The 27,081-nt window shown below is 36.7% G+C and overlaps 3 protein-coding genes across 5 annotated transcripts; all 3 read left to right on the top strand.

The window, feature by feature from the left end:
* Positions 1-1,630: 1,630 nt before the first annotated feature.
* Positions 1,631-23,192, top strand: LOC104436857 (topless-related protein 4). 3 transcript variants are annotated; one of them, XM_039310270.1, is made up of 13 exons: positions 1,650-2,442; positions 2,553-3,647; positions 16,360-16,472; positions 17,481-17,649; positions 18,438-18,547; positions 18,625-18,694; positions 18,864-18,937; positions 19,048-19,143; positions 19,220-19,315; positions 19,922-20,049; positions 20,146-20,380; positions 20,456-20,620; positions 22,797-23,192. In XM_039310270.1, exons 3-13 carry the CDS (start codon positions 16,404-16,406, stop codon positions 23,013-23,015), a joined length of 1,431 nt encoding a protein of 476 aa, XP_039166204.1. In that variant the 5' UTR covers positions 1,650-2,442; positions 2,553-3,647; positions 16,360-16,403; the 3' UTR covers positions 23,016-23,192. The 3 variants fall into 3 exon arrangements, with proteins under 3 accessions (XP_018726080.2, XP_039166204.1, XP_039166205.1); XM_039310271.1 differs by lacking the exons at positions 1,650-2,442; positions 2,553-3,647; positions 17,481-17,649 and having other exon boundaries at positions 16,358-16,472; positions 22,797-23,190; XM_018870535.2 differs by lacking the exons at positions 16,360-16,472; positions 17,481-17,649; positions 18,438-18,547; ... (6 more) ...; positions 20,456-20,620; positions 22,797-23,192 and having other exon boundaries at positions 1,631-2,442; positions 2,553-5,960.
* LOC120291782 (disease resistance protein RUN1-like) lies at positions 13,096-14,070 on the top strand. The gene has a single exon (XM_039309513.1). It carries the CDS (start codon positions 13,096-13,098, stop codon positions 14,068-14,070), a length of 975 nt encoding a protein of 324 aa, XP_039165447.1.
* LOC120291781 (disease resistance protein RPV1-like) lies at positions 14,198-16,174 on the top strand. The gene is made up of 2 exons (XM_039309512.1): positions 14,198-15,407; positions 15,789-16,174. Exons 1-2 carry the CDS (start codon positions 14,198-14,200, stop codon positions 16,172-16,174), a joined length of 1,596 nt encoding a protein of 531 aa, XP_039165446.1.
* Positions 23,193-27,081: the final 3,889 nt, after the last annotated feature.

Below are 27,081 nucleotides of genomic sequence, written 5' to 3'. Positions count from 1 at the left end.
CGCCCTCGCCAGCCATGGGCGAGGCTCAACCCTCGCCACCCGGCGTGAGCGGCCCTTGCGGCCCGGCGAGGTGGGGTGGTGAGGTCGACCTCGCCGGCCATCGCCTCGGCCGATCGATCGGCTGGAGGAAGAAGAAGATGAGAAGAAAAAAATAGGAAGAATAAAAATATTAAAATATTAAATATTATTAAAAGTTGTTTAGGTCGATCATTTGGCGTCCGTCAAGAAATCCGGCCAAAATTGATTGGAATGGATTTGAATGGCAAGACAACGTAAAATGTTATAACTTATTTGGCATAAAAATGTTTATGGCTTATTTGGCATAAAAATGTTTATAATTAAATTATTACAAATACAAAATGTTTAGGACTTTTTGGCACTTTTTCAAATGATTATAATAACAAAGACAGTGACAAATACCCTATCCAATAAATAAATGACCTATAAAAAATAACAAAAGCCGACAAGCGCTTGAGTGTTGTCAGAATGTTATTGCAAATATATCAATCCATGAAGCCATCGCCAAAAGAGACTGAAAGAAACGAAAGCCACGTGTGTGCTCCACTATCGGTAAGAAATGGTTTCCGTGGCCCCATTTTATAATCAAGTCGTGGTGGCACGTGCATAGGTTCCCTGCGCCTCCCGCATTATGCCGCGGAGATAATCAAACAAATTTTTTTTTTTCATTTTGAGTACTTAAAATGGTCCATATGTGAAATTCAGTACTCAAAATTTTCAGTAATTATTTTTCAGTTTTATCTAAACGGGCACGTACTTGTAGCTTATTTTTCACAAATGAATTAAATTAAAAAAAAAAAAAAACAAGTCAAGTCAAGTTGGAAATCGAGTGATAGCATGTGAGGTTCGACTTGAAATCACCGGTGCAGTTGTTCACTTTTGCCATTAGAGTAAATGTTGAATATCTTTGAGATCTTTACAATTTTCTTTTATTTTGAAGAAGGTGATACACCTCATTAGTAATTAGAGAAAAAGGCAAAAATATGGAGCCGCCTCGGTTGGCGCTGTCGAGGAGCGTTGCATAGTCCCCGTCTCCTTTTTCAAAAGCCAAAAGATATCGCACCGAAAGTCGCCTCGGTCGCGGAGAACACGGGAACTTGCTCGGACCGTGCGCCACGTGAGCTGGAGGGGGCAATTCGGTACATTCGGAGTGGCCGAAGGTATCCTCGAGATGCGAGGCGGGGGCCACAGGTGGGCTTCGGTTTCTGAGCAGCTGCCCCTCGTAGCTGTCAAGCAAAGTGGAGAGGTGGAGCGCCGTTGGTCCGCTTGAAGAGACAACTTAGGCAGAATCCACGAAGCAAATGTCCTGCTCTGTTTTCGTAAATAAAAGGGTCTGGGACGGTTGGCAGGCAATAACTCAGCATCGTTCGAGCAAGCGCGGGAGAGAGTGTTGAGTGTAGTTAATCCGAGGTCGAAGGCTGAGAACCGGCAGAGATCACGGCAGTGGGTGGATTGTGTTGCTTGGACACTTCTTAGGTAATCGATTGCTCCATTTTCCTTTGACGAGTTTCGATTTGAGTTCTTCGAGACATTTCTGCATTTCGAGATCTGGATTGTGAAATCTACCTTTTTTTTTCAAGACTCAGCTCGATCAATCTCCTCTTTGGTCAATTAGACTTCATTTTTGTTTGAATGTAGTTACGAAATGAGCCCTGACAGAGATTTCAACAATTCTCAAGTGTGGGATTCCATATATTCTCATCTCTGTTTCCTGCTTTCCTTTGAGGTTCTACTCCACCAGTCTCTTTTACTGCCTTTGTAGGTGACTACGAGGGCGGAGCCTAAAAGATTTGATATGTGGGGCGTCTTCCTCGACCTCTTGAACTGCCTTTGTAGGCTATGTTCCTCGTCCTCCAATTCTCTTGAGATGGAAAGAAATGAACCCACTCATTTAGAAGATCAGGATTCCGGGGCTTCTTCCTCATGGTCATCTCCACTTGCAGGTGATTATGAAGGTGGAACCAAAAAGACAGAAGGAAATGATTATGAAGTGTTCTTGAGCTTTAGAGGGAGGGACACTCGCAAAGGTTTCACTGATTATCTCTACACCAGCCTTGTTGATGCAAGAATTCATGTGTTCAGAGATGACAATGAGCTCCGTGTTGGTGAGGAGATTGGACCAGAACTTCTCCGCAGTATTACACAATCTAAGATCTCCATCCCGATTATTTCAAAGGATTACGCTTCTAGCAAATGGTGCCTTCGCGAGCTGGCTCATATATTGAAATGCAAAAGAAACAGAGGGCAAATAGTGTTGCCCATATTTTACAAAGTGGAACCCTCAAAAATGCGGCATCTTACAGGGAGATTGAGAGATGCTGTCAATGCGCAACAAAAGAATATGGATGAAATGATGGAATGGGAAGAAGCGCTCAAAGAAGTCAGTTCCTTGAAAGGATTGGAGTCGGAGAAAATTGATAACGGGTACATTATTCTCCACCACAATATTGTTTACTTTCTCATAACTAGATCATACTTGAAAAAGAATATAAATATTTCCATCATATATTGAAATTTTTATTGTTATTTGACAGGCATGAAGGAACATTAGTTAAAATAGTTGTCAGAAAAGTTATGAGTGAGTTAAAAGGGCTGTTTTTGCTAAATGTTCCCAAACAATTGGTGGGAATTGATGATCATGTGGAACATATTATGAGCTACATTGATGCTAATTTTAGTGATACAAATATGATTGGAATTTATGGAATGGGCGGCATCGGTAAGACAACACTTGCTAAGGTGTTATACAACAAGCTTTGTAATCATTATGAGTCTCGTAGCTTTGTGGCAAATATTCGAGAGACATGTCACGACGAGAGTATTATATGCCTACAAAAGCAACTCATTTATGACATAATAGGAAAATCGCTTGATGTGTCTAATGCTGACCAGGGAATTAGTGTCATCAAATCTCGATTTAAAAGTAAGAAAATTCTTGTTCTTCTAGATGACATGGATGATATTACTCACTTGAATGCTTTGGCCGGAGATCATAATTGGTTTAAAGCAGGAAGTATAGTCATCATAACAACTAGAAACAAGGGGATCCTTGACGAGGCTAGAGTAGACCACATGTACCCACTCAACGAGTTGCCTTTAGATAAATCATTGATTTTATTTAGTAGACATGCTTTTCGAAAGGATTCTCCTCCAAGTGATGATGAGGATATTTCTCGTGATGTTGTATTAACTACTGGGGGACTTCCCTTAGCTCTCAAAATTATAGGTTCATTCTTATATGGAAAGACAAAAAAAGTATGGAAAGATACATTAAAGAAATTAAAGAAGGTGCCTGAAAAGAGAGTGCAAGACACGTTGAGGGTGAGTTATGAGGCATTAGACTATCGGGAGAAACAGATTTTTTTGGATATAGCATGTTTTTTTATTGGATCATCTAAACAAAATCCGACTTACATGTGGGATGCATGTGGTTTTTTTCCGGGGAAGGGGATTGAAGTATTGAGTCTTATGTCCCTTATTAAAATTGATGAAGAGGGTGATCTAATGATGCATGATCAATTGAGAGATCTTGGAAGGGAAATTGTTTATCTAGAAAATCAAGGGAACCTCAAAATCGTAGCAGATTATGGATTATTGAGGAAGATGAAGATGTGATTTACAATAATAAGGTAAGAGTTTTTTCTACTTCTCTTAGTGAATGTGAGTCCATCTTCTCTTTTATGTTTGAGATAAAAATTATTGTCAATCTGAAGTCCCTAAAACTTGTCACTTCTACTAGCAAAAGAGCTCTTCTGATTAATTGCTTAATTTTGTTTTTGCCTGATTCTTGGAACATAATTGAGGACCAATTTCTTGGTTGTTGGTGAATTATATATACCTCTATCTCATATTATTGTGATGAGGACACTCTCCTTTGGTAACTTTAATGCAATAAAATAATTAAAAAAGCATAATATTTGACAGAGCACTTTCAAAGAAAAGCTGATTTCTTGTTGGCGGCCATGCTTTTCCCAGTACATGTTTGATACACATATGTGATGTTTAGATTTTTGCTTTGACTTCTTGTGAGGTCTTTTCATAATATTTTCTTTTACTGAGTATTGACTTTCTTATGAGTTGTTTGCCATGATAAATGAGACCTCCATTCATTTATGGGAATGGCTATCTTGGTCCCGTATTTTTTAGGATTGGGTTAAGTATAGTTTTTGTCTCCTAAGTATTACAATTTATGTGATTTAGTCCCCTATCTTTCCTTTTTTTTTTTTTTTACATTATAGTCCTTTGTCTTTCACAATTTATGTAATCATGTTCTTTGTCATCAATCATTAGTCAACACTGTCAATTTGATAATATGACTTTCATATTTATTTAAGATATATATGCAACCTTGCAATGTAACCCTCTAAACCAATTTTATTTTCGTTCTATAGGCTTTCTATAACAGTGCATACATTTTTTCTATGAATTTGCTACTATTATTTTTTTTTATTTTTGTGACAATGGATAATTTATCTATTAATCCCCTAATAACATTTATTGTCAAATTTTCACTATCATCCCATAATAATCACTTCTACATAGCTCAACTCTTAGTGAGCATCTTAGTTAACAAAAATATTTACGTAATTTTATATCAACATTTGTTAAATATGGACTATCATGTGACTTAATTCTTGTATTGATTTTGTATTTACCAAATATTGACTGCCATGGTATAATAAATATTTCTACATCGTTCAAATTTTAGCAAGCAATTTATTTAGCAAATATTTAGTACATTTCTATCATTTAATTGTTAAATGTGAGCTATCATGTTATAATTTTTTTTAACGGATGTTATTATAATTTACTTATAAGATATGACAAAATATTTTCTCATAATGAGTATTCCTAGAACTTTTAATCATAATGGCCACCACTTATTATACATTTCGTTATACTTATCATTGAAGTTTATGTCGTCATGTGATAGAGCCCTCTAACATATATTCTTTTTTCTTTTATGATGGGCTATTTTTTAAATTCATCTACTTGTAAAGCATGTTTAAATAATTTTTTTCTGGTGATGATGGTTACTTTTAGTCATAATGGGACACCTTTGCAATCACAAGAGTCGTCAGTAGTAACACTCATATAGTTTTAGATGGAAGTAATAGAGCCATAACTTTCTGCTGCACACTCTAGTCTCAGTATCTCACTTTTCTCTATTAGTCTTAAATTTGACCAATTTGCGAAAACGAGAGATGGTCAATGACTTATACTCATCCATCAAATATGAATGGAATGCTCTATATCCATTTCTCTCTAGCTCTTCCCATTTCATGTGTCTTGATTGGTTTAAGGAATAAATTGGACACATGTCAAACGATTGATGAAATAATTGGGAACGAAGCAAAAGTACCCCACAACATACTCTTGCAACTCACCATCTCACATTCTTCTTTTGATCCATGCCTATTTTTTCTTTTTTCTCCTTTTTTTAAAGCTTGTCCACAAAAGGTAGTTCATATTGAGTTAATTATGTATTCACATTCTACTTAATCCTCCAAAATACAAGATATTATATTAAAGTAGACTTCTACTACTATTACAATCCACAACACTTGATAAGTAGAGAATCTAAACATTCTTTTCTTGCATTATAAAGAGGATACTATACAAAGAAGTTATCACTAAGAAAAAAGAAGCAAAAGATGTTGCATAAAGAAGTATGTGTTATTAAGAAATAAAATAAAGAAGTGGAAAGACAAATGAAGTAACTAAGGAATGTTAATAAATAGTTAAATCATTTGTCGAAGGGGATATACTCTGGAAGTTCTTTCAATTTTAGGAATAAATGTGAGAAGGTTATTCCCGGCGGATGCGAAATGGAAAACATTCTATATTTTAACAATGAAGATTATGTTGCATCTGAATAGAGGCATTTCTACTTTGTTTTAGGTCGCCAGAGGATTGTTGAGTTATGACTAATGACATAGCTCCAAGGATGAATTTCATCTTTAGCAAAAGAAGGAAATTGAGTTGCAGAATTTTAGTGTACACATGAAGTTGAGTTTCAATATGATCATGCAATGGGAATATTTGTTCAAAAAGTTCTAAATATATTGCACAACAATCAATTCAGTTTTAAACTTTTCAATACGATTAAGGCCTCTCAATGCTGTCCTTTATCTTTCATAATTTGTGCAATTGAGCCCTTTGTTGTCAAGCGTTAGTTAACACCCTCAATTTGCCAATGTGGCTTTCAAATTATTTATGATGTATGTGCAAATATTATTTTCGTCTTGTAGGCTTTTCGTGGAGTACTTCTTTTGTGACGATGGATAATTTTTCTATTAATCCCATTTCTTTGGCAAATATATGCTGTCACGTTTTACAGTTATTTCCACGTCATTTATTTCCTAGTGAGCATCTTATTTCTCAAAGATTTAGTTGACGATCATATCATTATTTGTTAAACATGTACTATCATGGTACATATATTTTTTTTTATCCATTTTTGGGAAAATTATCCAAAAAGTCCTAAATCTATTGCATTTTTACCAATTTATCCTAAACCTTTTCATTTTGTTAATTTAATCCTAAACATTTTTACTTCTTGCCAATTGAGTTCATTCGACAAAGAAATTACTAATGTCGATGGCTAGTGTTGGTGTGGCGTTGTTTAATAATTTTTTTGAATTTTATTTTTTATTTTTTACTTCTCTCTTTTTTTTAGGGGGCAAGGGTTGGTTGGCGGTTGAGGGCTAGCGAGCGAGTTCGACCTTTGGTGAAAGCAAGGGAGGGCCCGTGAGCCCTCACCAGGGAGGGCATTGCGGCCCTCGTTGATTCTGGGCGAGGACTCGTGAGCCCTGGCTTTCACTAGCCTTGGTGTTGGGGCCCTTGCTTAGGGCTAGTGAGGGCCGGCGACACCCTCCCCAAGGGCTAGCGAGGATCGTCTAGCCCTCGATTATGGCCGGCAAGGGTCGCCCGATAACCCTCACTAGCCCTCCCCCTAAAAAAAACAAAACAAAAAAAAAAAAAGACAAAAGTAAAAAAAAAATAAATTTTTAAAAAAATTATGAAAATATTATTCAAAAAGTACCACATCAATGCCAATTGGCCACGCCAACAATTTTCGGCCAAAATTGGCCAAATGAACTCAATTGACAAGAAGTAAAAAAGTTGAGGACTGGATTAGCAAAATTGAAAAATTTATGATTGAATTGACAAAAATATAATAGGTTTAGGACCTTTTGGACAATTTTCCCACCATTTTTTATTTGTCATAAATTGATACCACATCATAATGCATATTTCAACGTCCTTCAACTCTTAGTAAGCTTTTTATTTAGCACATATTTGGTATGTTTATAATATTAACTTATTTAATATGAGCTATCCTATTTTCTTGATTTGTTCATATGATTCACTTATGAAATAAACAGAATGTTTCTCATGTTAAGTATCTATAGAACTTTTTAATCTTAACAGCCATCACTTATATATATGGAGTCATATAATAGAACACTCTAACAATATGTTCTTTTTCCTTCTTTCATGGACAATTTTATTATATTCACCTATTGTAAAGCATGTTAACTTTATTATTATTATTATTATTATTATTATTATTATTATTATTATTATTATTATTATTATTATTATTATTATTATTATTATTATTATTATTATTATTATTATTATTATTATTATTATTATTATTATTATTATTTTTTTTTGATGATAAATATTTTCTAGTCACAATGGCTATCCACACACCTTTTCAATCATAATAGTCGTAACTTACTATACATTTCGCTATACTTATTATAGAAATGTAGGCAGTCATTTAATAGATGCCTCTAAACATATACTTGTTTTCTTCTATGATGGTTTATTTTATTTATAGTATTTCTAAAGCTTGACATATATAGATTGTGATTATGGATAATTACAATTTAATATATGAATTTTAATCATTTAATAATTAATTTGTGATCATGATTTAAACTTAATCATATGGAATGTGATCATATGAACATAAATATTTCTTGTTACATAATTAATAGTAAGATTGATAATATTAATTATTGCAATAATTAATATAATTAGTAATTAACATGATCATTTTATTATGAATATATAATATTAACTTATGAAAATTTAGATAACCATACCTAATAAGAAGCCACTAACATTGTGCTAATTAGTATATAATAAATAATTTTTAACCTTATAAGTGATAATGAATTATCAAGATAACATAATCACTATTTCATCGACTATTTGCCTATTATTTAACATTCTATTTATTAATGATATAATATGTGATTAAAGTCAAGATAAGTATCATTGATATTATTATTACATAATACTATAAATGATTTTACTTATAATTAATATGTACGTTGATTATAGTCAATAATATAACACTTATAGAGTGAAAGCAAAAAAAAAAAAGACATGTATTTTGGAAATAGCTACTATGGCCCGGTAGTAATAGCTACTACACAACGGGGTGATAGTAATTATAATCGGGTTGCAATAACTTTCATTGCGAGTAAACATTGTATACTATAATAGTCATTACAGCAACCATACATGTTTTAATAATCTAAACGTACACTGGTAATCCATTGCTATAAAGTATATATATAAATGAAGCGTATAAATGTGCAAAACTAAATGGCACAGGTTATTTGGTAATCACATACTTATATTCTAATTAATCTTAAAAAATAACGAGATACTAGATTACTGTAAAAAATGCAAGTCTTAATCTTGTGCATAGCGCAAGACTTCTCCTACTATTTTTTTTTTTTTTTTGGTGAAGTTAAGAGAAGACTTCTCCTACTATTAGGATCTACAACACTAGAAAAATAGAAAATCTAAGCATTCTTTCCATTCAATATAAGAAGAAGACGTAATATAAAGAAGTTGTCACCCAAAAAAAAAAAAAAAAAAAAGAGCAAAAGAAGCTGCAAAAAGAAGTACGTGTTGTTAATAATAAAAACAAAGAAGTGGAAATACAAATGTAAGTAATTAAGGAATATTAACATATAGTTGCATAATGTGTCGACAGGGACACAATGTGGAAGGTCATTCAATTTTAAGAATAAATGGGCGTTGCAAGTGAGAAGAGGCATTTTCCATTTTTCTAGTTAGCCAGAAAATTGTTGAGTTATGAGTAATGGCATAGCTCCAAGGACATATCACATGTATTTCATCTTTCAAAAAGAAAGAATTTCTGCGTAAGAGAATTTACTGTATAAGTGAAGTTGAGTTTGTTTAAAATTTATGCAATGTATTTAAATGCAAAAAGAAGATGAATCGCAAATCACATAACAAACATACTATTTCAAAACAAATACCTTCTAAATTACTATTGAAAATACGAAGAAACTTGTCTACTCAAACTTACCCTTTCTAAAAAAAAAATGGTGTCTGTTAATTTAAACATAAAAAGTTAAATAATATTAATTGATACCACTAAGTTCAAAGAAATAAAAGAACTGAATATAATACATGAACCGTTAGATAAAGTTGTCTACAAATATGCCACCGAAAATGTGAAGAGGAGGTCCAAGCATGTAACTTCTAAGGAAGGTGTCTATTCATCAAAATATGAATAATGTATTATTTCTTAAATGTCATTTTTTGAAGAGAACTGTCTTTTCATGCAATAATAAAGTCAATGACACTAATTGATGGTTGTCTATTTTAAATTCGAGAAATCAGAAACGTTAGTAGAATAACAAACGAACCGTATATATAATCAATGGAGCCTAAACCAATCATTGAAAAATTCAAAAAGTGACGCATCTTTAAATGTAATACTTTGAATAGGCATGTTCCTTAATGAGAGTATGGATGGGAACTCTACTTATATACGTTATTTAAAATAAACATACTATTTTCATGAAGTAAATAATATTAGCAATATATTATTTTGGAGATCCTATTTTTATCATTCAACAAATAGTGTATGGTCAAGAATAAAGACCATAGAACTAAATGACTTCGTTTAGAAGAGTAATGAGCACTTACCAACAAATATTCATGATCTTGATATTTATGTATACATAAACATATCTGAAAATTAATTCCCAAGTCACGGTTTCGGAAAAATGTAAACAAAATTTTCAGAGATTAAATTATAGATTTGTTTACAACGTTACATTGTACTTCTATAAGAATATGTATTTGCAATGATATGTTTTTAACAATACCTTTATAATTTGATTTGAGAACCATGTATCTTCAACAAAACATCTATTAGCAAACATACATCTTCAATCCCATAATTATAAAAATTCAAATTTGAAGTATTATAAAATTAAATTTTTCCTTATTAAACTTGGAAGTTAAGTATTTTAACAATACATACATGACCTTATTTTTATACAGAGAACCATCAAATATTACGTTTGAATGATAACATAGCTTTACACTTGCAACTTTTTTAGAAATTTATAAAAGAAGATAATTAGTAATAAAACTAATATGATTAAAAAACTTCACAACCATATTCTTGCACAGAAGTAATATTAACATAATATGATTAATCTTCATGTCCAATCTGTCTGTTAGCAAGGTCTTATTAATCTATGGGCAAATTAGACAAAAAATTAGATGACTGCTATTCCTCTATAACAAAATCAACACAAAATGAATAGATAGTAGTAAACATCTGTAGTCATAAAAAGAGAAGTAAAAATCATTTATATAACATTTGATATATGTTTTCTTCCACATGTAATGAAAAACACTCATTAAAAAAACACATGATAAGAAATGAATGAAAAACACATGTGTACTTTTTGGGATGGAATCCTTGTTTTTATTTTGCTATTGAGAATTGCAAACAAGATACATAAGAAAAAGAGAGGGATTCTACAATTGGGATTCTTTAGTATTTATACATGTTTTGATGCCAAGTTTGATAGATGTATTTGAACCATAAGAGCCATGTTGTTCCACATATAAAGGATATGAGTTAGGGTTTTGTTGTTTCCCAAATAAAGGGCATGAGATTTTATAGATATATTTGAGGTAGTTTGTGCATGAAGAGAGGCCTTCTATTGTAATATTGAAAGGATGCAACTTTTGGGAATTTGAAACATGCAAATTGTGAAGGGCATAATTGGTAGAGGAAAATTCAAGGACCACCTCTTGAGCTTCACATTTTTATATAGAGAAAGCTACGCGGCTGAGAACTTCAAAGAATTGACCAACTTAAGGTTCCTTCAAGTGAACGGTGTGAATCTTACTGGAGATTTTCAGAACTTACTTCCTAAATTAAGATGGCTTGAATGGGGGTCTTGTTGCTTGGATTTTGAAGAGGCCAACTTTCACCTGAAGAAATTAATTGTGCTCGACTTGAGGAATAGTCAGATTTCGGAGGACTGGGGAGGATGGGGCCCACTAAAGGTAAGATGTAGAGAAGGCATATCTCTTATAAATAATCATGTGTTATCAACGGCCCCAATTGCACCAAGTTCTCCTTTATTTCTTCTGAAAATCCTTTCTCATACAATGGATTTTCCTCTAAGCATAAGGGGAAATTATAGGCACTTAAATATGTTAGAAGCTTATGCCCCTTAATATTTTAACAACTAGTCATGCTTAACATCAGACCTACTAATAATTTTTTTAATTGTATTAATTAACATCCATCAAAAAATATAATTACAATATTGTGCCTATCTTAACTTTAATCTAAATTGTATATGGTTTCTAGTTAATTTCTCCCCCTTGAAAGTATGTCTTTTTAGCAATTCTTGTTATATTTATATGTGGATCTTCTTTCATGGAGAAACAAAAACCCTCACAGTGGTTTGTGTTTTACAAACATACTAAAATTCTAAATTCATTGTTACTTTTAGAGTAATGGAAATAATTTGTGAACTACTCTGACTTGTTGCACACAATATTTTTTCATTATTATTGTTGATTGTTGAAGTTACAATACAACACATTTGTAAAGTAGTAATGTTATATGAGTACTAAAATTATCCTTGAAATGGGATTTAAATATTTTTAATACAACACCTTGTTATATCTTATACATATAGCATTTAAAAATTGCTTTTCATAATTAAAGTAGCCATTTCTCTTTAATTTCATAATATTGAAGGAAAACATGGCACCAAATGAATGCATCTCTTTTCTTCCATTTGACTTTGTCATTTGTAATTTGACAATAAAATTTGCATATATCTAATCAATGAATAACAACATAGTCATAACTTCAAAAAACTAAACATGATATTTTCTATGAAATTTTATTTGCAAATAATTGTAGTTATGCTTATACATCTCTAACGTTCTCTTTGCCATGATCTACTTAAAAACATTTATTTATTGGCTTAAGGAAATACACTATTGAAAAGAAACATTTAAAATTAAATATGATAGTTGTGAAGGAGTAGGAAGAACAAGTATATCTTTTTTGTCCAATCTCAAAATGGTAATCTCTCTTTCTTTCAGATGGCAACGGAGCTCAAAGTTCTCAACCTTTCGAATTGTGCTTTAGAACAACTCCCGACTTGTCCGCTTTCAAGAGCTTGGAGATTTTGGTACTTGAAGAATGTGAGGGTCTAGAAAAGATTCATCCTTCTATTGAGGACATCAAGACCCTTGTCTCCTTGAATGTCGGTTATTGTCATAAATTGAAGGAACTACCGCTAGGAGTTGGTAGAATGGAAGAATTGAGGGAACTTCTCATAAATGAAACTAATATACTAGAGATTCCAATTTCAAGAGGTTGTTTGACGAAGTTGGAGAATCTAAATGCCTCATATTGTGAACAACTTGCTCGACTTCCAAAATCCCTAGGCTCTCTTATATCGTTAACTCAGCTAGACTTATCAAACACAGGAATTGAAGAATTGCCTGAATCCATTGGATCTTTAAAGAAGCTCAAGATTCTAAATGCCTTTGGTTGTCCCTCGTTAGCCCGCATCCCAACTCAATAGGTGATTTAGCATCTCTTTCTCGACTTGACCTAAGAGAATGCAAAAAACTTGCTCAACTTGTTCAAGCTCTCTTGTGTGTCTATCGAGTTGTTATTGTGGATGCCAAGTTGACAAACATCATTGAAAGTTGACATCATTGCTGAGTTGTTTGAAATCTATGGCCATTGAAAGATTGCCTGAATCCATTGGATCTTTAAAGAAGCTCGAGACTCTAGATGCCTCTTGTTGTGCATCGTTAGCCCGCATGCCCAACTCAATAGGCCATTTAGCATCTCTGTCTCGACTTGATCTAAGAGAATGCAGGAAACTTGCTCAACTTCCGGACTCCATAGGCTCCCTTGTGTCTCTCTCTTGGTTGTCATTGTCGGGATGCCACTCCTTGAGACAAATCCCAGACTCAATTGGAAAGTTGACATCATTGATTGAGTTGCGTTTGGAATCTATGGCTATTGAAGAATTGCCTGAATCCATTGGATCTTTAAAGAAGCTCAGGACTCTAGATGTCTTTTATTGTGCATCGTTAGCCCACATGCCCAACTCAATAGGCGATTTAGCATCTTTATCTCGACTTGACCTAAGAGAATGCAAAAAACTTGCTCAACTTCCAGACTCCATAGGCTCCCTCGTGTGTATATCGCAGCTGTCATTGTCGGGATGCCACTCCTTGAGACAAATCCCAGACTCGATTGGAAAGTTGACATCATTGATTGAGTTGCGTTTGGAATCTATGGCTATTGAAGAATTGCCTGAATCCATTGGATCTTTAAAGAAGCTCAGAACTCTAGATGCCTTTTATTGTGCATCGTTAGCCCGCATACCCAATTCAATAGGCCATTTAGCATCTTTGTCTCAACTTCATCTAAGAGAATGCAAAAAACTTGCTCAACTTCCAGACTCCATAGGCTCCCTCGTGTGTCTATCGCAGCTGTCAATGTCGGGATGCCACTCCTTGAGACAAATCCCATACTCGATTGGAAAGTTGACATCATTGATTGAGTTGCGTTTGGAATCTATGGCCATTGAAGAATTGCCTGAATCCATTGGATCTTTAAAGAAGCTCGGGACTCTAGATGTGGTTAGCCCGCATACCCAATTCAATAGGCGATTTAGCATCTCTTTCGACTTAACCTAAAAGAATGCAAAAACTTGCTCAACTTCGAGACTCTAGTGTGCCGTTATTGTCGGGATGCCACTCCTTGAGACAAATCCCAGACTCGATTGGAAAGTTGACATCATCGACTGAGTTGTACTTGAAATCTATGGCCATTGAAGAATTGCCTGAATCCATTGGATCTTTAAAGAAGCTCGAGACTCTAGATGCCTCTTATTGTGCATTGTTAGCCCGCATGCCCAACTCAATAGGCCATTTAGCATCTCTGTCTCGACTTGATCTAAGAGAATGCAAGAAACTTCCTCAACTTCCAGACTCCATAGGCTCCCTTGTGTCTCTATCTTGGTTGTCATTGTCGGGATGCCACTCATTAAGACAAATCCCAGACTCGATTGGAAAGTTAACATCATTGATTGAGTTGCGTTTGGAATCTATGGCTATTGAAGAATTGCCTGAATCCATTGGATCTTTAAAGAAGCTCAGGACTCTAGATGTCTTTTATTATGCATCGTTAGCCCACATGCCCAACTCAATAGGCGATTTAATATCTCTGTCTCAACTTAACCTAAAAGAATGCAAAAAACTTGCTCAACTTCCAGACTCCATAGGCTCCCTCGTGTGTCTATCGCGGCTGTCATTGTCGGGATGCCACTCCTTGAGACAAATCCCATACTCGATTGGAAAGTTGACATCATTGATTGAGTTGCATTTGGAATCTATGGCCATTGAAGAATTGCCTGAATCCATTGGATCTTTAAAGAAGCTCAGGACTCTAGATGCCTTTTATTGTGCATCGTTAGCCCGCATACCCAATTCAATAGGCGATTTAGCATCTCTGTTTCGACTTAACCTAAAAGAATGCAAAAAACTTGCTCAACTTCCAGACTCCATAGGCTCCCTCGTGTGTATATCGCAGCTGTCATTGTCGGGATGCCACTCCTTGAGACAAATCCCAGACTCGATTGGAAAGTTGACATCATTGATTGAGTTGCGTTTGGAATCTATGGCCATTGAAGAATTGCCTGAATCCATTGGATCTTTAAAGAAGCTCGAGACTCTAGATGCCTCTTATTGTGCATCGTTAGCCCGCATGCCCAACTCAATAGGCGATTTAGCATCTCTGTTTCGACTTAACCTAAAAGAATGCAAAAAACTTGCTCAACTTCCAGACTCCATAGGCTCCCTCGTGTGTCTATTGCAGCTGTCATTGTCGGGATGCCACTCCTTGAGACAAATCCCAGACTCGATTGGAAAGTTGACATCATTGATTGAGTTGCGTTTGGAATCTATGGCTATTGAAGAATTGCCTGAATCCATTGGATCTTTAAAGAAGCTCAGGACTCTAGATGTCTTTTATTGTGCATCGTTAGCCCGCATGCCCAACTCAATAGGCGATTTAGCATCTCTGTCTCGACTTGACCTAAGAGAATGCAAAAAACTTGCTCAACTTCCAGACTCCATAGGCTCCCTCGTGTGTCTATCGCAGCTGTCATTGTCGGGATGCCACTCCTTGAGACAAATCCCAGACTTGATTGGAAAGTTGACATCATTAACTAAGTTGCATTTGAAATCTATGGCCATTGAAGAATTGCCTGAATCCATTGGATCTTTAAAGAAGCTCAAGACTTTAGATGCTTCTTATTGTGCATTGTTAGCCCGCATGCCTAACTCAATAGGCGATTTAGCATCTCTGTCTCAACTTGACCTAAGAGAATGCAAAAAACTTGCTCAACTTCCAGACTCCATAGGCTCCCTTGTGTCTCTATCTTGGTTGTCATTGTCGGGATGCTACTCATTGAGACAAATCCCAAACTCGATCGGAAAGTTGACATCATTGACTAAGCTGCATTTGAAATCCACCGCCATTGAAGAACTACCTGAAAGCATTAGAAGTATGCAGAACTTGAGGATGTTGGACATTTGTGAAACTCCTATAATAGAACTACTTGATGACCGGGGAATATTGGCAGAACTCCAAGGGTTAAGAGCTTTAGGATGGAAAAATCTAGAAGGGCCAGCTAGTAATAATGGCCAATTGGTTTCGCCAAACAATCTTGATTTAGACAAGTATCAAAAACTATATGAGCTGCGCTCTCGCATACTAGCTCTAGGTATCACTTACTAGATTCCACAATCGTTGAATCTTTCTCAACTAAACTTTCTCAAGAAACTCACTATTTCTGATTGACTTGAATGCCTCCCAAACCTTTCTATAACACTTTGTTGAAAGTTGTGAAACTTGATTTTGTATTTTCCAAAAGTCCAAGCTGTTAGTTAGGCATTCTATTTATTTTTTGTCTTTCGATGCAGTTCTCTTAAAGCATCCCAAGAGTCCTCCTGCCAACAGCTCATCCATGGACTACCAAATGGCAAATTCTGAACATGTTTTGAAGAGATCAAGACCTTTTGGAATCTCATATGAAGTACTTATTTCATCTTGCTTTTTATTTATCATTCTTCAGTAATTAGAGGATGGTTCCATCTACAAAAGAAGTATTTTACAGAGTGATTTATTATTTGTTATGTATGGAATGCTTTTCTCAACATTCATAACTAGATCTCTTAGAGTTGTCACATGCACTTCTTGCTATTTTAAGTCTTCTACTCATGGAAGTGGGGATTTTTGGTTTTCTTAAATTATAAAGTGAAGTTGGATAATATCTCCCGTTCTTTTGCGTTTCTCTTTTTTAATTATCTTTTTTTGCATGCCATTGATCGAAAACTTTCTGAAAGTGCTCTCACTTTTGTGCTATTGCGGCATATGATCATGCATTGAGAATCTTTAGAAGTGTGGAAAGGGATGGTGGTCAATTTATAAATATTGATTGTGGAAATGGATGGTGGTCAATTTATAAATATGAGGGAAAGCCTCACCTTTTAAGTTAGCTTTTGGGGTGAGATGAGCCCTAGACCACCCAACAAGAAGAAAATTTTAGTTTTTCAGGTTCCTAGATACCCTTAACTTTCATGATGTTAACCTAATGAAATAATTGAGGATTGGAAGGATTAATAGGAAGTTTGATGGAGAGATAATGGAGCAAAGGGGCTAAGGTTGTCAATTTGTGTTTGCTTGTCTTAATTGTGTTTGTGACCATGTCAATTCATCATGACTTCTATTAGACATGTCAAATCATTGAATTAGACAAAAACATGTAAATATCTAAACATGTGGTGATGTGTCATATTGGGCTGTGTCTGTGTTTTCGTATTTGGTATCGTCATGTAAATAGCCTATGCCAATATTGGTAGCATTAATGAGGAGCATGGACTAGGTAAGTGATGATTACATCTTCTCCATCATGCATTCATTGTGCTTAGTATGCTAATAAAAGAGTAGTTCTCATATGAGTTTTGCATCTTTTGAGTGTCATGGTTTTGATCTATTCTCTAAAGGACTCACTGGTTTTGTAATCTTTATGACCTTCTATTAGGTGAAAAATTTGCCAATAAACATTCTACTTGACACATACAACTACCAAAGCCTCGGTCAAAGTTCTTATTCTTCAGATGACTTGCCCAGAAATGTAGTCATTACCCTAAGTCAAGGTTCACTTGTTAAGAGTATGGATTTCCATCCAGTGCAACAAATTCTGTTGCTTGGTTAGCACTTCTTTCTTACTCTATGAAGACCATGTTTCTTGCTTATCTTAGTTGGGGATAAGTATACTAGAAGTGTCAAAGTTATGTACGACGTTCACTTTAGTACCAATTTTTTTTTTTTATCACTTAAGTGCCACTTTAAAAAAAAAAAAACACGATCATTTGAGTGTCAACTCCGATTTGGATCATGGGAAATCCGACATGATTATATTTTATTAATTTCTCAATTCTACATGGCTCATTTGCGTGTCTCGTCAGCATATAATCCTTAAATGACGTCATCCAAAAGTTATAAATAATGATCATTTGAGTGCTAAATTTTATTTAAAGTGATAATTTGAGTGCCAAATTTTGTTTAAAATGATCACTTTAATGCTAGTTGTTATGAAAAAGCAATAACTTTTACCAAGCACGCCACGTGGAAATGCCACATGGACTAGAGTTTTTAGAAAATTTGCTAAGTCATATTATAAATTTAATTATAAATGACGCAAAATCAATTTAGACGGAATTTCTCATCATTGGCACTTAAATGATTGTTTTTCCTCCGATTTAGCACTTATTTAAGTCAGCGAAAAATTTTGACACTAAAATGAGCATCGTATATAACTTTTGGCACTTCTAGTGTACTTATCCTCTTTAGTTGGATATACTTATTCCCCTTGTAGGCCATAAGTTTGTGCTTTGGTATTTGGAAGATTGCTTTTCATTGTCCTTTTGACGCTTGCTTTAACTATTTGAATCCACGGGATATGACTCTTCAAATTTTCTGCATCAATAATTTTTAGTGGGAACAAATGTGGGTGATGTCATGGTATGGGAAGTAGACAGTGGTGCAAGGATTGCTGTGAGAAAATTCAAGGTTTGGGATCTGGGAACATGTTCAATGGCACTGCAGGTATAGAAGTTCAATTCTAAATAAAATAATGGTGTCTTGTTTTTGGACATGTGATTATGGGTTTTGATTCTTTGTAGGCTTCTCTGGCCAATGACTACACAACATCCGTTAACCATGTAATGTGGAGTCCTGATGGAATCCTTTTCGGTATGTATAGATGTTAGTTTTACTTCTATATCAACTTAAGTAATTAGGCAATACATGCTTGCAAATTGGTGAAAAAACTAAAGCGCCAAGAACTAGACTTCATTGCAATATCTTCAAGAAGAAGAGTTCATATGCTACTACTACTGATGATTGGTGGTGTTCACTTTAGGTGTTGCTTATTCCAAACACATGGTGCACATATACTCACATCATGGTGGTGATGACATAAGGAATCACCTTGAGGTTTGTTGCCAAACAAGGAGAAAAAAATTAAGCTTCTCTGTTCTTGTGACAATTGCCACCTAAATGTGAGTTCAACTTGATTTTTGACTCTAATCTAATGTCTGATACAGCTCGAGGCTCATGTTGGAAGTGTAAATGATCTTGCCTTTTCATGTCCAAACAAACAATTATGTGTTGTGACTTGTGGAGAGGACAAGTTGATCAAGGTATATTCTTATTATTTTCTTTAGTGTTACAATGTTCCATTGTTTGATCCTTTTAACCAAACTAGTAGTTAGGCAGGTATGGGATGCAGTGAGTGGGGCTAAGCAACTGACTTTCGAGGGTCATGAAGCACCCGTATATTCCATTTTTCCACACAACAGAGAAAATATTCAGGTACTTGGCTATTTCGTGTACTAACAAGGACACGCTGCAAGCATGGCCAATCGGCTCTACGCTTGACCATTCATTGGACTTTGTTTGCTAAAACTCGGTTAGGTCAAAAAATTTGGTTGAATTTGTATAAGAAGTGTGAATCTATGTTTTAATGGACCTTGTTCATTTCAAGGATTTTGCAAGTCTTCTAACTTTTGACCTGTCTTGATTCGAATGTGCTTGTTAAACATGGTGGCATGGTCCAAAGATTAAACTACAAATTTGATTATTTTAGACAATGCTACTAAGCATCAACAATTGGGTAAAAGTCTTCACAATAATGACTTCCTTCTTGATATAAGTTCAGAAGGAAATTTGCTCTGCTTCCATTATTGTTCTCCCTCAGTTTCTCCTCTAGTTTTGATTGTTTAAATTAATAATAGATTGCTATTTATTGTGCCTGGGTGAAGCAGCAATTGGGGATGACTTTTAAATTTTTTTCAAAATATTTATGGTTGTGTACACTTTATTATAAAGATATTTTATGAAATCTATTAGAGTTTTAGGTGGATGTGCTCTATCTAGACATGTTATTGAAATTGATGGTAGGATTGTTTTATTGTGTAGTTCATCTTCTCAACAGCAACAGATGGGAAAATTAAGGCTTGGTTTTATGACAACATGGGGTCAAGAGTTGACTTTGATGCACCGGGTCACTCTTTTACCAAGATGGCATACAGCGCTGATGGAACAAGGTTTAGACTATCAGCATTGCATTTCAAGCTTGATTTTATCCTATGTCACCCTTTCTAACTTAGATAACCTATTTTAGCAATTTTATTTGGCTATAGGTTGTTCTTATGTGGAACCAACAAAGAAGGAGAGTCATACTTGGTTGAATGGAATGAAAGTGAGGGGGCTATCAAGCGTACCTATCATGGACTTGGAAAGAGATCTAGTGGGTTCGTGCAGTTTGATACTGCCAAAAATAGATTTTTGGCTGTTGGAGACGAGTCCATGGTCAAATTTTGGGATATGGACAATAATGATATTTTGACAAGTATTGATGCCGACAGTGAATTGCCGGTAATTCATTATTGTTAATTTAATATGATTGAATTAGCTGAACCTTTCCATTAAACTCGCTCTTTAAATTTGCAGGCTTCACCTTGTATTAGATTTAACAAGGAAGGAATTCTATTAGCAATCTCAACAAGTGACAATAGTATCAAAATTTTAGCAAATGCTGATGGGATTAGCTTGCTAAGGACAATGGACAATTGGCCTTTTGATGCTTCTAGAATCACTCCTAGCCCTCTTATGAAGGTAAGATTTTTCAAGAGCACACTGACTTCATAGAGATGAGCTCACTAAATGTCTTCAATTTTGTATTGCAACCAACAATTGCGATATTTAGTTCTGGTAATGCTACTATTGGGGCAAACCAGGTAATAGAGGGGTTCCAGTGGCAGAATTAAAATGTTTGATCCCATTTCTTGATGTGCATTTGGAAGAGAAGTCTAGAAAGATATTTTAAAAAAAAAAATTGGTAGGATTATCTAAAGTTTTGTGTAGAAAAATTATTAAAAATTATCTCTACAGCATGGCAGAGATACTTGCCTTAAAAATATCTCTGACTCAAGCAAAGATTTTTGCATGTCTTAGTTGTTGATGCAAGCCTATAAAAAAGGCTTAGGGTCGTCCAAAAGCAAATACATTTGGGTCTCTATTTTTTTATTCTAAAAATAGATTTGAAATAAAATTGGTTTGATAATATAATTTTATTTTTTATTTCCCAAAAAAATTTAGTTCATAAATAGACTTAGAATATAAACAATAAATAATTTTTTTTTTACATTTCTAGAATAAAAACAAAAATAAAAACGTTTCTCTTTACTTGCCCTCGTCATATGCAACCATCATGTGCTAACCACCTGCCTCCCCGTCACTCTCCACCAATTGATAGTCGACACTTAGAAATTATTTTTGCTTAGTTTCTCTTTCATGGATTAAAAATAGAAAAATTTATTTGTGACTAGAATTTAGTTACAGAAACAAAATAGTTGTCGTTCGTGCCATAATACACCAACTAAAATAAACCTCCTGCCTTCGTTTGTACTATGCGTTGGATAATAAAAGCCTTTATATATATATATCATTGTGCTCCCTTGCTGCCACTTTCAGAAATCCTTGTCCTATTATATTACATCAGCAGCAACTGTGACTTGCGGAGCATTTTTTCCTCACATCCATCCAGTCATATTTTAACACATCTCTGTAGATTTTGAATTAAAAATAAAATTCCTTTGATGATCCACCGGCTATGGACCTCGGACTAGCCGGCTGCCCCCTTGAACACCACCGCTCTGGAGGCCGAGCTCCAAATCTAGCCGAGTCGTGGCCTCGGCGCTGCACCAGATCTAGTCCACCTTCACTTGCTTCAAGCTCGTCCATGGCCGCCTCCGAATCCAGTCGAGCTCGACTCTACGCTAGATATCGTCTGCCTTAAAAACGGTTCGAGCTCGGCGGCTCCTCCATGACCGCCGAGAAGCCGCCGAGATTTCGGTCACAACGTCGAGCTTGGCAGCCATAGAAGGCCATCGCCTCCAGATGTAGAGGCTCAATGGCAATGGAGGCCGAGCGTCCAGATCTGGCCGTGGCGAAGGTCGTGACATCACCTCGAGCTGCAGCAATGACCGCCGTTAGAGGTCGCCTTAAGAGACGGCGTTAAAAGTTGCAGACGGCCATGGACAGAGCGCGTAACAAGAAAGGAGACAAAAAAAAAAATAGAAAATATAAGAAGCAAAGAATGGTGGGGAACAATAAGAAAAAGAAACTTCTTTTCCAACTTTTCAACAGCATCACGGGATGAGCCACGCCGACGACCATGGACGGCCAGATCTCGAGAGCCAACAGTGTCGCCGGCCATGGCGGAGCAAGGTTCGTGTGTGATGCCGACGGCCATGGACGGCCAAATTTGGAGAGCCAGCGGCCTCACTCGTCTAGGTGACGCCCATGGCCATGGTCGGCCAGATCTGAAGAGCCAGCAGCGTCACCGACGCATCATCGGCCATGCCAGCTCGTCCGAGGTCAAGTGGCTGGCTTTGGACGAACGAGGAAGATGAGGCTAGAGGAAACAGTTCCACCGCACAAAGAAACTCCACATCAATATTTTTTAATTTAATTCAAGACATGTAAATTTTTAAGTAGATATCAAGGAAAAAATCTCGCCACATCAGCAGTTAACACGGCGCTTTGAAACTACCAAATATTGTCTCCTTTGCTCCTCGCACATCTGCACGCACTGGCATATAAACTAGAAAACCATCAGGCGGAAATGGTAGGTATGGGAAGTGGTATCATCACTGCATTAGGTAGTTAAATGTTTTTAACGAGCTTTATTCGTTGCTTATTTTATTACTTAAATGATGCAATAATTGCATTTGTGTGTGCATGTTTATTGGGCGTCTTTCAATGACATCCTCTCTTTTGAGCTCTACAGGACAGTGAGAGCATGGCCGATGTGAAGCCTGGAATTGCTGATAACTCAGGAGACAAATTAAGAAATTGGAAACCGACAGAAATCAATGAACCATCACAATGCCGGTCCATAAGGCTGCCTGATAACTCTACGGCTATGAGGGTAAATGATTGCCAGATTAGGACGTTCTTATGCAGCATTTTTATTTCCACATTAATCTGTCATGTTTCTACTCGATAAGCACAAATTTGAATAGGGGTCACATTTAATGCACCTGCTTTATTAGTTTTATTCACATGTAGTCCAATGATTTATCTCTTAAACGTTGGCACTCAAGGACTTTTGACATATCTTCATTTGGCATTTTATAGTTGACTGATTGTTTCAACTATACAAACAGGAAAGGATAAGATCAACAATAATAAATCTGTGATTATGGTGTGGCAATTATGCTTGAGAAGATATGATTCTGATCTGGTGTATATCTTAAAGATGCAGATCATTTATTTTAGCCAATTTAGGATTAGATCTGATACACATAGATTAAAGGAATATAATCTTTCTTGCTTTATTATTAGACAAATTGTATTATATAGAGATCGACTTTGTACATCAATTGATACAAAAAGAATACACAGAAAATTTCCCACGTCTCCTTCTTATTCTTTGCATTCATCTTCTACCTCAGTTTCTGTCATGGTATCGAGCTACCTTTTTCCGCTTCCGCTCCGATTACCTCGTAAGCCACTCCAAATTCCAGACAAAGTGTAAATTCCAGACAAAGTGTTGCCGAAGGAATCACAGTGTTGATTACCTAAAGTGAGGAACCTCATCTGCAAAAGGAGTTAACAGAGGAATCAGTTTTCTTTTCAACATGACAAAACCAAAGATCTTACCTCGTTTTCAGCCGACCAGTCTGCAAATGAAGCACCGATGCAACCCATTGGAAATCAAGATTCATCTATTGTCATCTCTGCACCAGAACAACAAATTCAGCAACCGCACGTGCAATGGCAGCATCGGACTCAGGCTAATACAGGACAACCCTTCGCGGGCTATCCCTACCAATGGATGCCGTATCCATGGTATCATGGGTCGATTCCCAATGCATCATCGCCCGCTACCAAAGAAGTGTGCGAGCGACGGAGATCTACCAACCGGTGATGGGGCAAATCCTGCCATCGGCCCGGAGCGACGGGCGGTTCAATTGGACCGGGTATGGGAACAAATCCCTACCCGGATTTCAAAATGCGAGTCACGTTTTGGCTTGGGCGGTTCGGGTCAAGGCGCAAATCCCTACCCGATTCCTGCACCGAGTCCCTTTCCATATCGGATATTCGCCAACGGTGGCAAGCTGGAACCCGGCGATCCGCTTTACACCACAACGGCCGACGGGCCAGAGCTACGGCTCATCACCCAGCAACTCACCGGGGCTGACAACTATTCAAGCTGGTCGCGTGAATTCCGGCGTGCATTGGTGACCAAAGAAAAAGATGGGTTTATTGATGGAACGATTCCAATCCCATCCGACGAGCGGCAGGCACGACTATGGAGGAAGTGTAACCGTTGGTCCAGACATGGATCGGAAACCGTGTTACTTCCGGTCGCGGCCGGATTACCGCCGACGGAAGACCCAAAACAGATGTGGGAAAATATAAAAGAAATGTACGGGAAATTGGATCGGGTTCGAGTTTTTTCATTAACCCAACAGCTTTCGGAATTGAAACAGGGAAACATGAGCGTAGCCACCATTTACAACAAGATCTCAGCGTTATGGAATGAATTAGATGCGGTGGAAGAAAAATTAGAAGGACCTGAGTCGACACTTCAACAATATCGAACCATCCGGGAACGAGAAAAAGTCACCAGATTTCTCCTTGCCCTAAATGAATCGTACCTCTCTTTCCGGACGCAGATACTCACCATGGATCCAACGCCAACCCTCGCTCGGATCTACCAACTTGCAACGCAGGAGGAAAGCCAGCGTCTTGCTGTGCTCGACAATCCCAAAGAAGGAATCGCACTTGCTGTACACGGCAGTGCTCTGGAGAGAGGAGCAGCAAAAAGGGGGAGAATCGGGCAAAACTTAGGGTTTGTTGAAGATTCTCGAACCCTAAGGAAAGGAGGAGCGGACGGCCACGATTCTTCAAGGCGATCTGACGGCTCACGTGGCTCACACCCACCGATCGGATCCGACGGTCACCGAGGATTCTTCTCGGCAGCATCGGACGGCTCGCATGTGATCTCGCTCTCCACAGGATCCGACGGCCCGCGCTCTTTCTTCGCATCCGACGGTCCACAAGAAGCAGCGAGCTCGCCCTATTTAAAAGGTCCAATTGGACCGCCATATGCTGCAACATTAAAGGGAAATTTCAAGGGCAAAGGTAAATTATACTGCGATTATTGCAAGCGCCCTCATCACACAATTGATAATTGCTGGAAACTACATTGCAAGCCTGGAGAAAAAGGAGAAAAGGATTTTTCAACTGTCTTTCAAAGTGAGGACAACATCAGCCAATTAACCAAGAGCAATATCAAGAACTTATGAAGGCTTTCAAAAAATTGGACACATCTCGACAAGACTGGAAGCTTCACTGGGTACTTCATATTGTTTGGCGAATTCAATTTCCAATGATAAGTGGATAATTGATTAAGGGCCGATGATCATATTGCTGTGATAAAATTTTTTTCAAAAATCCATAAATTGCCTATTCCAGCTTCAGTACAGCTTCCCAATGGTAATTCCACACTTGTGATGATGATTGGCACCATAAATCTTAGCCCACTCATAACTCTCAAGAACGTATTATATGTTCCTGATTTCAATTTCAATCTAATATCAGTGTCTCGAGTTTGTGAAGAAAATTCGTGCCAAGTCCTATTTGATTCTGATCAATGTATATTTCAAGCCCTTTCGACTGGCAGACTGATGGGCTTGGGTAGTATCTCTCAAGGGCTATATTTTTGGATGAAATTTCCCTGCAGTTCACATTTATCATCTGTTGAATTGAATAATTTGTCATTGTGTAATTCTGCTACCAATGATAAAATTCTTGTTAGTCATCAAAGATTGGGCCATAGCGCCTCTATTCCTTGTTCTCATTGTCCCATTTGTCCATTGGCAAAGCAAACTCGTACACCCTTTCCAAATAGTGTCTCTCGTGCAAAAGATCTTTTTCTCTAATCCATGCCGATATTTGGGGACCTTATCACACACCAAATCGTGATGGTTCCCGATTTTTCTGACAATTGTGGATGATTTTTCAAGAGCCACATGGGTATTTCTGATGCAGTCCAAGGGCCAAGTTTTTCATTATCTGAAAACTTTCTTCTCCCTGTCCAAGAATCAATTTGGGAAGTCTATTCAGCGCATTCGCACTGATAATGGAAGGGAATTCTTCAGCAATGAATGTGAGATTTTTTTCTCCTCAAATGGAATTCTGCATGAAAGCTCATGTATCTACACTCCACAACAAAATGGCATTGTTGAGCGCAAGCACCGGCATTTATTAGAGGTATCGCGTGCTTTGAAATTTCAAGCCTCAATTCTTGAAAATTTTTGGGAGACTGCATAATTACAGCTGCTTATCTGATTAATCGTATGCCGAGTCGGATGCTTGCTGGTAAAACTCCATATGAGATGCTTTATAGAAAAAAACCGGAAACACATCATTTAAGAGTTTTTGGTTGTCTATGCTATGTAACAACGGTAGGACCTCGAGACAAGATGAGTCCTAGAGCCCGCCAAAGGCATCGTTATGGGGTATGCCACCTTACAAAAGGGATATAGAGTCTTTGAGCCATCCACTAGAGAATTTTTTATAAGCATGGACGTCGTCTTTCATGAGGAAATATTTCCCTTCCGTGATAAATCAGAACCGTCTGCAAATTCCGACAAGGACACCGATCATACTCGGTTTGTATCAGATGAAGAATCATCTCCTGGCCAAACATATATTCTCACAAGTCCAGAACATACATCGGGCATTACAGCACCATCTCCAAATTCTGATGCACATTCCATGGATAACTCTATTGGAAACACATAAGAAGTTGATATGACGTCCCCAGGACATGACAAAAATGAAGAAGTATCACACAATGAGGAGATATCTTCTAGTCCACAGCCCCAAATGCCCAGGCGATCAGGACGCAATACTCGTCCACCTACATGGACAAAGGATTATATTTGCACGGCTTCCAAATTATCAGGTACACATTATCCTATCTCCGCATATGTATCTTTACAAAGATTATCAACGAATCATATGTGTTGCATTAGTCGAGTATCTGAGGAACAAGAACC

Source organism: Eucalyptus grandis, chromosome 3 (assembly GCF_016545825.1).
Source record: "Eucalyptus grandis isolate ANBG69807.140 chromosome 3, ASM1654582v1, whole genome shotgun sequence".
NCBI lineage: Eukaryota > Viridiplantae > Streptophyta > Magnoliopsida > Myrtales > Myrtaceae > Eucalyptus > Eucalyptus grandis.
This window is presented reverse-complemented; position numbering and strand designations above follow the sequence as displayed.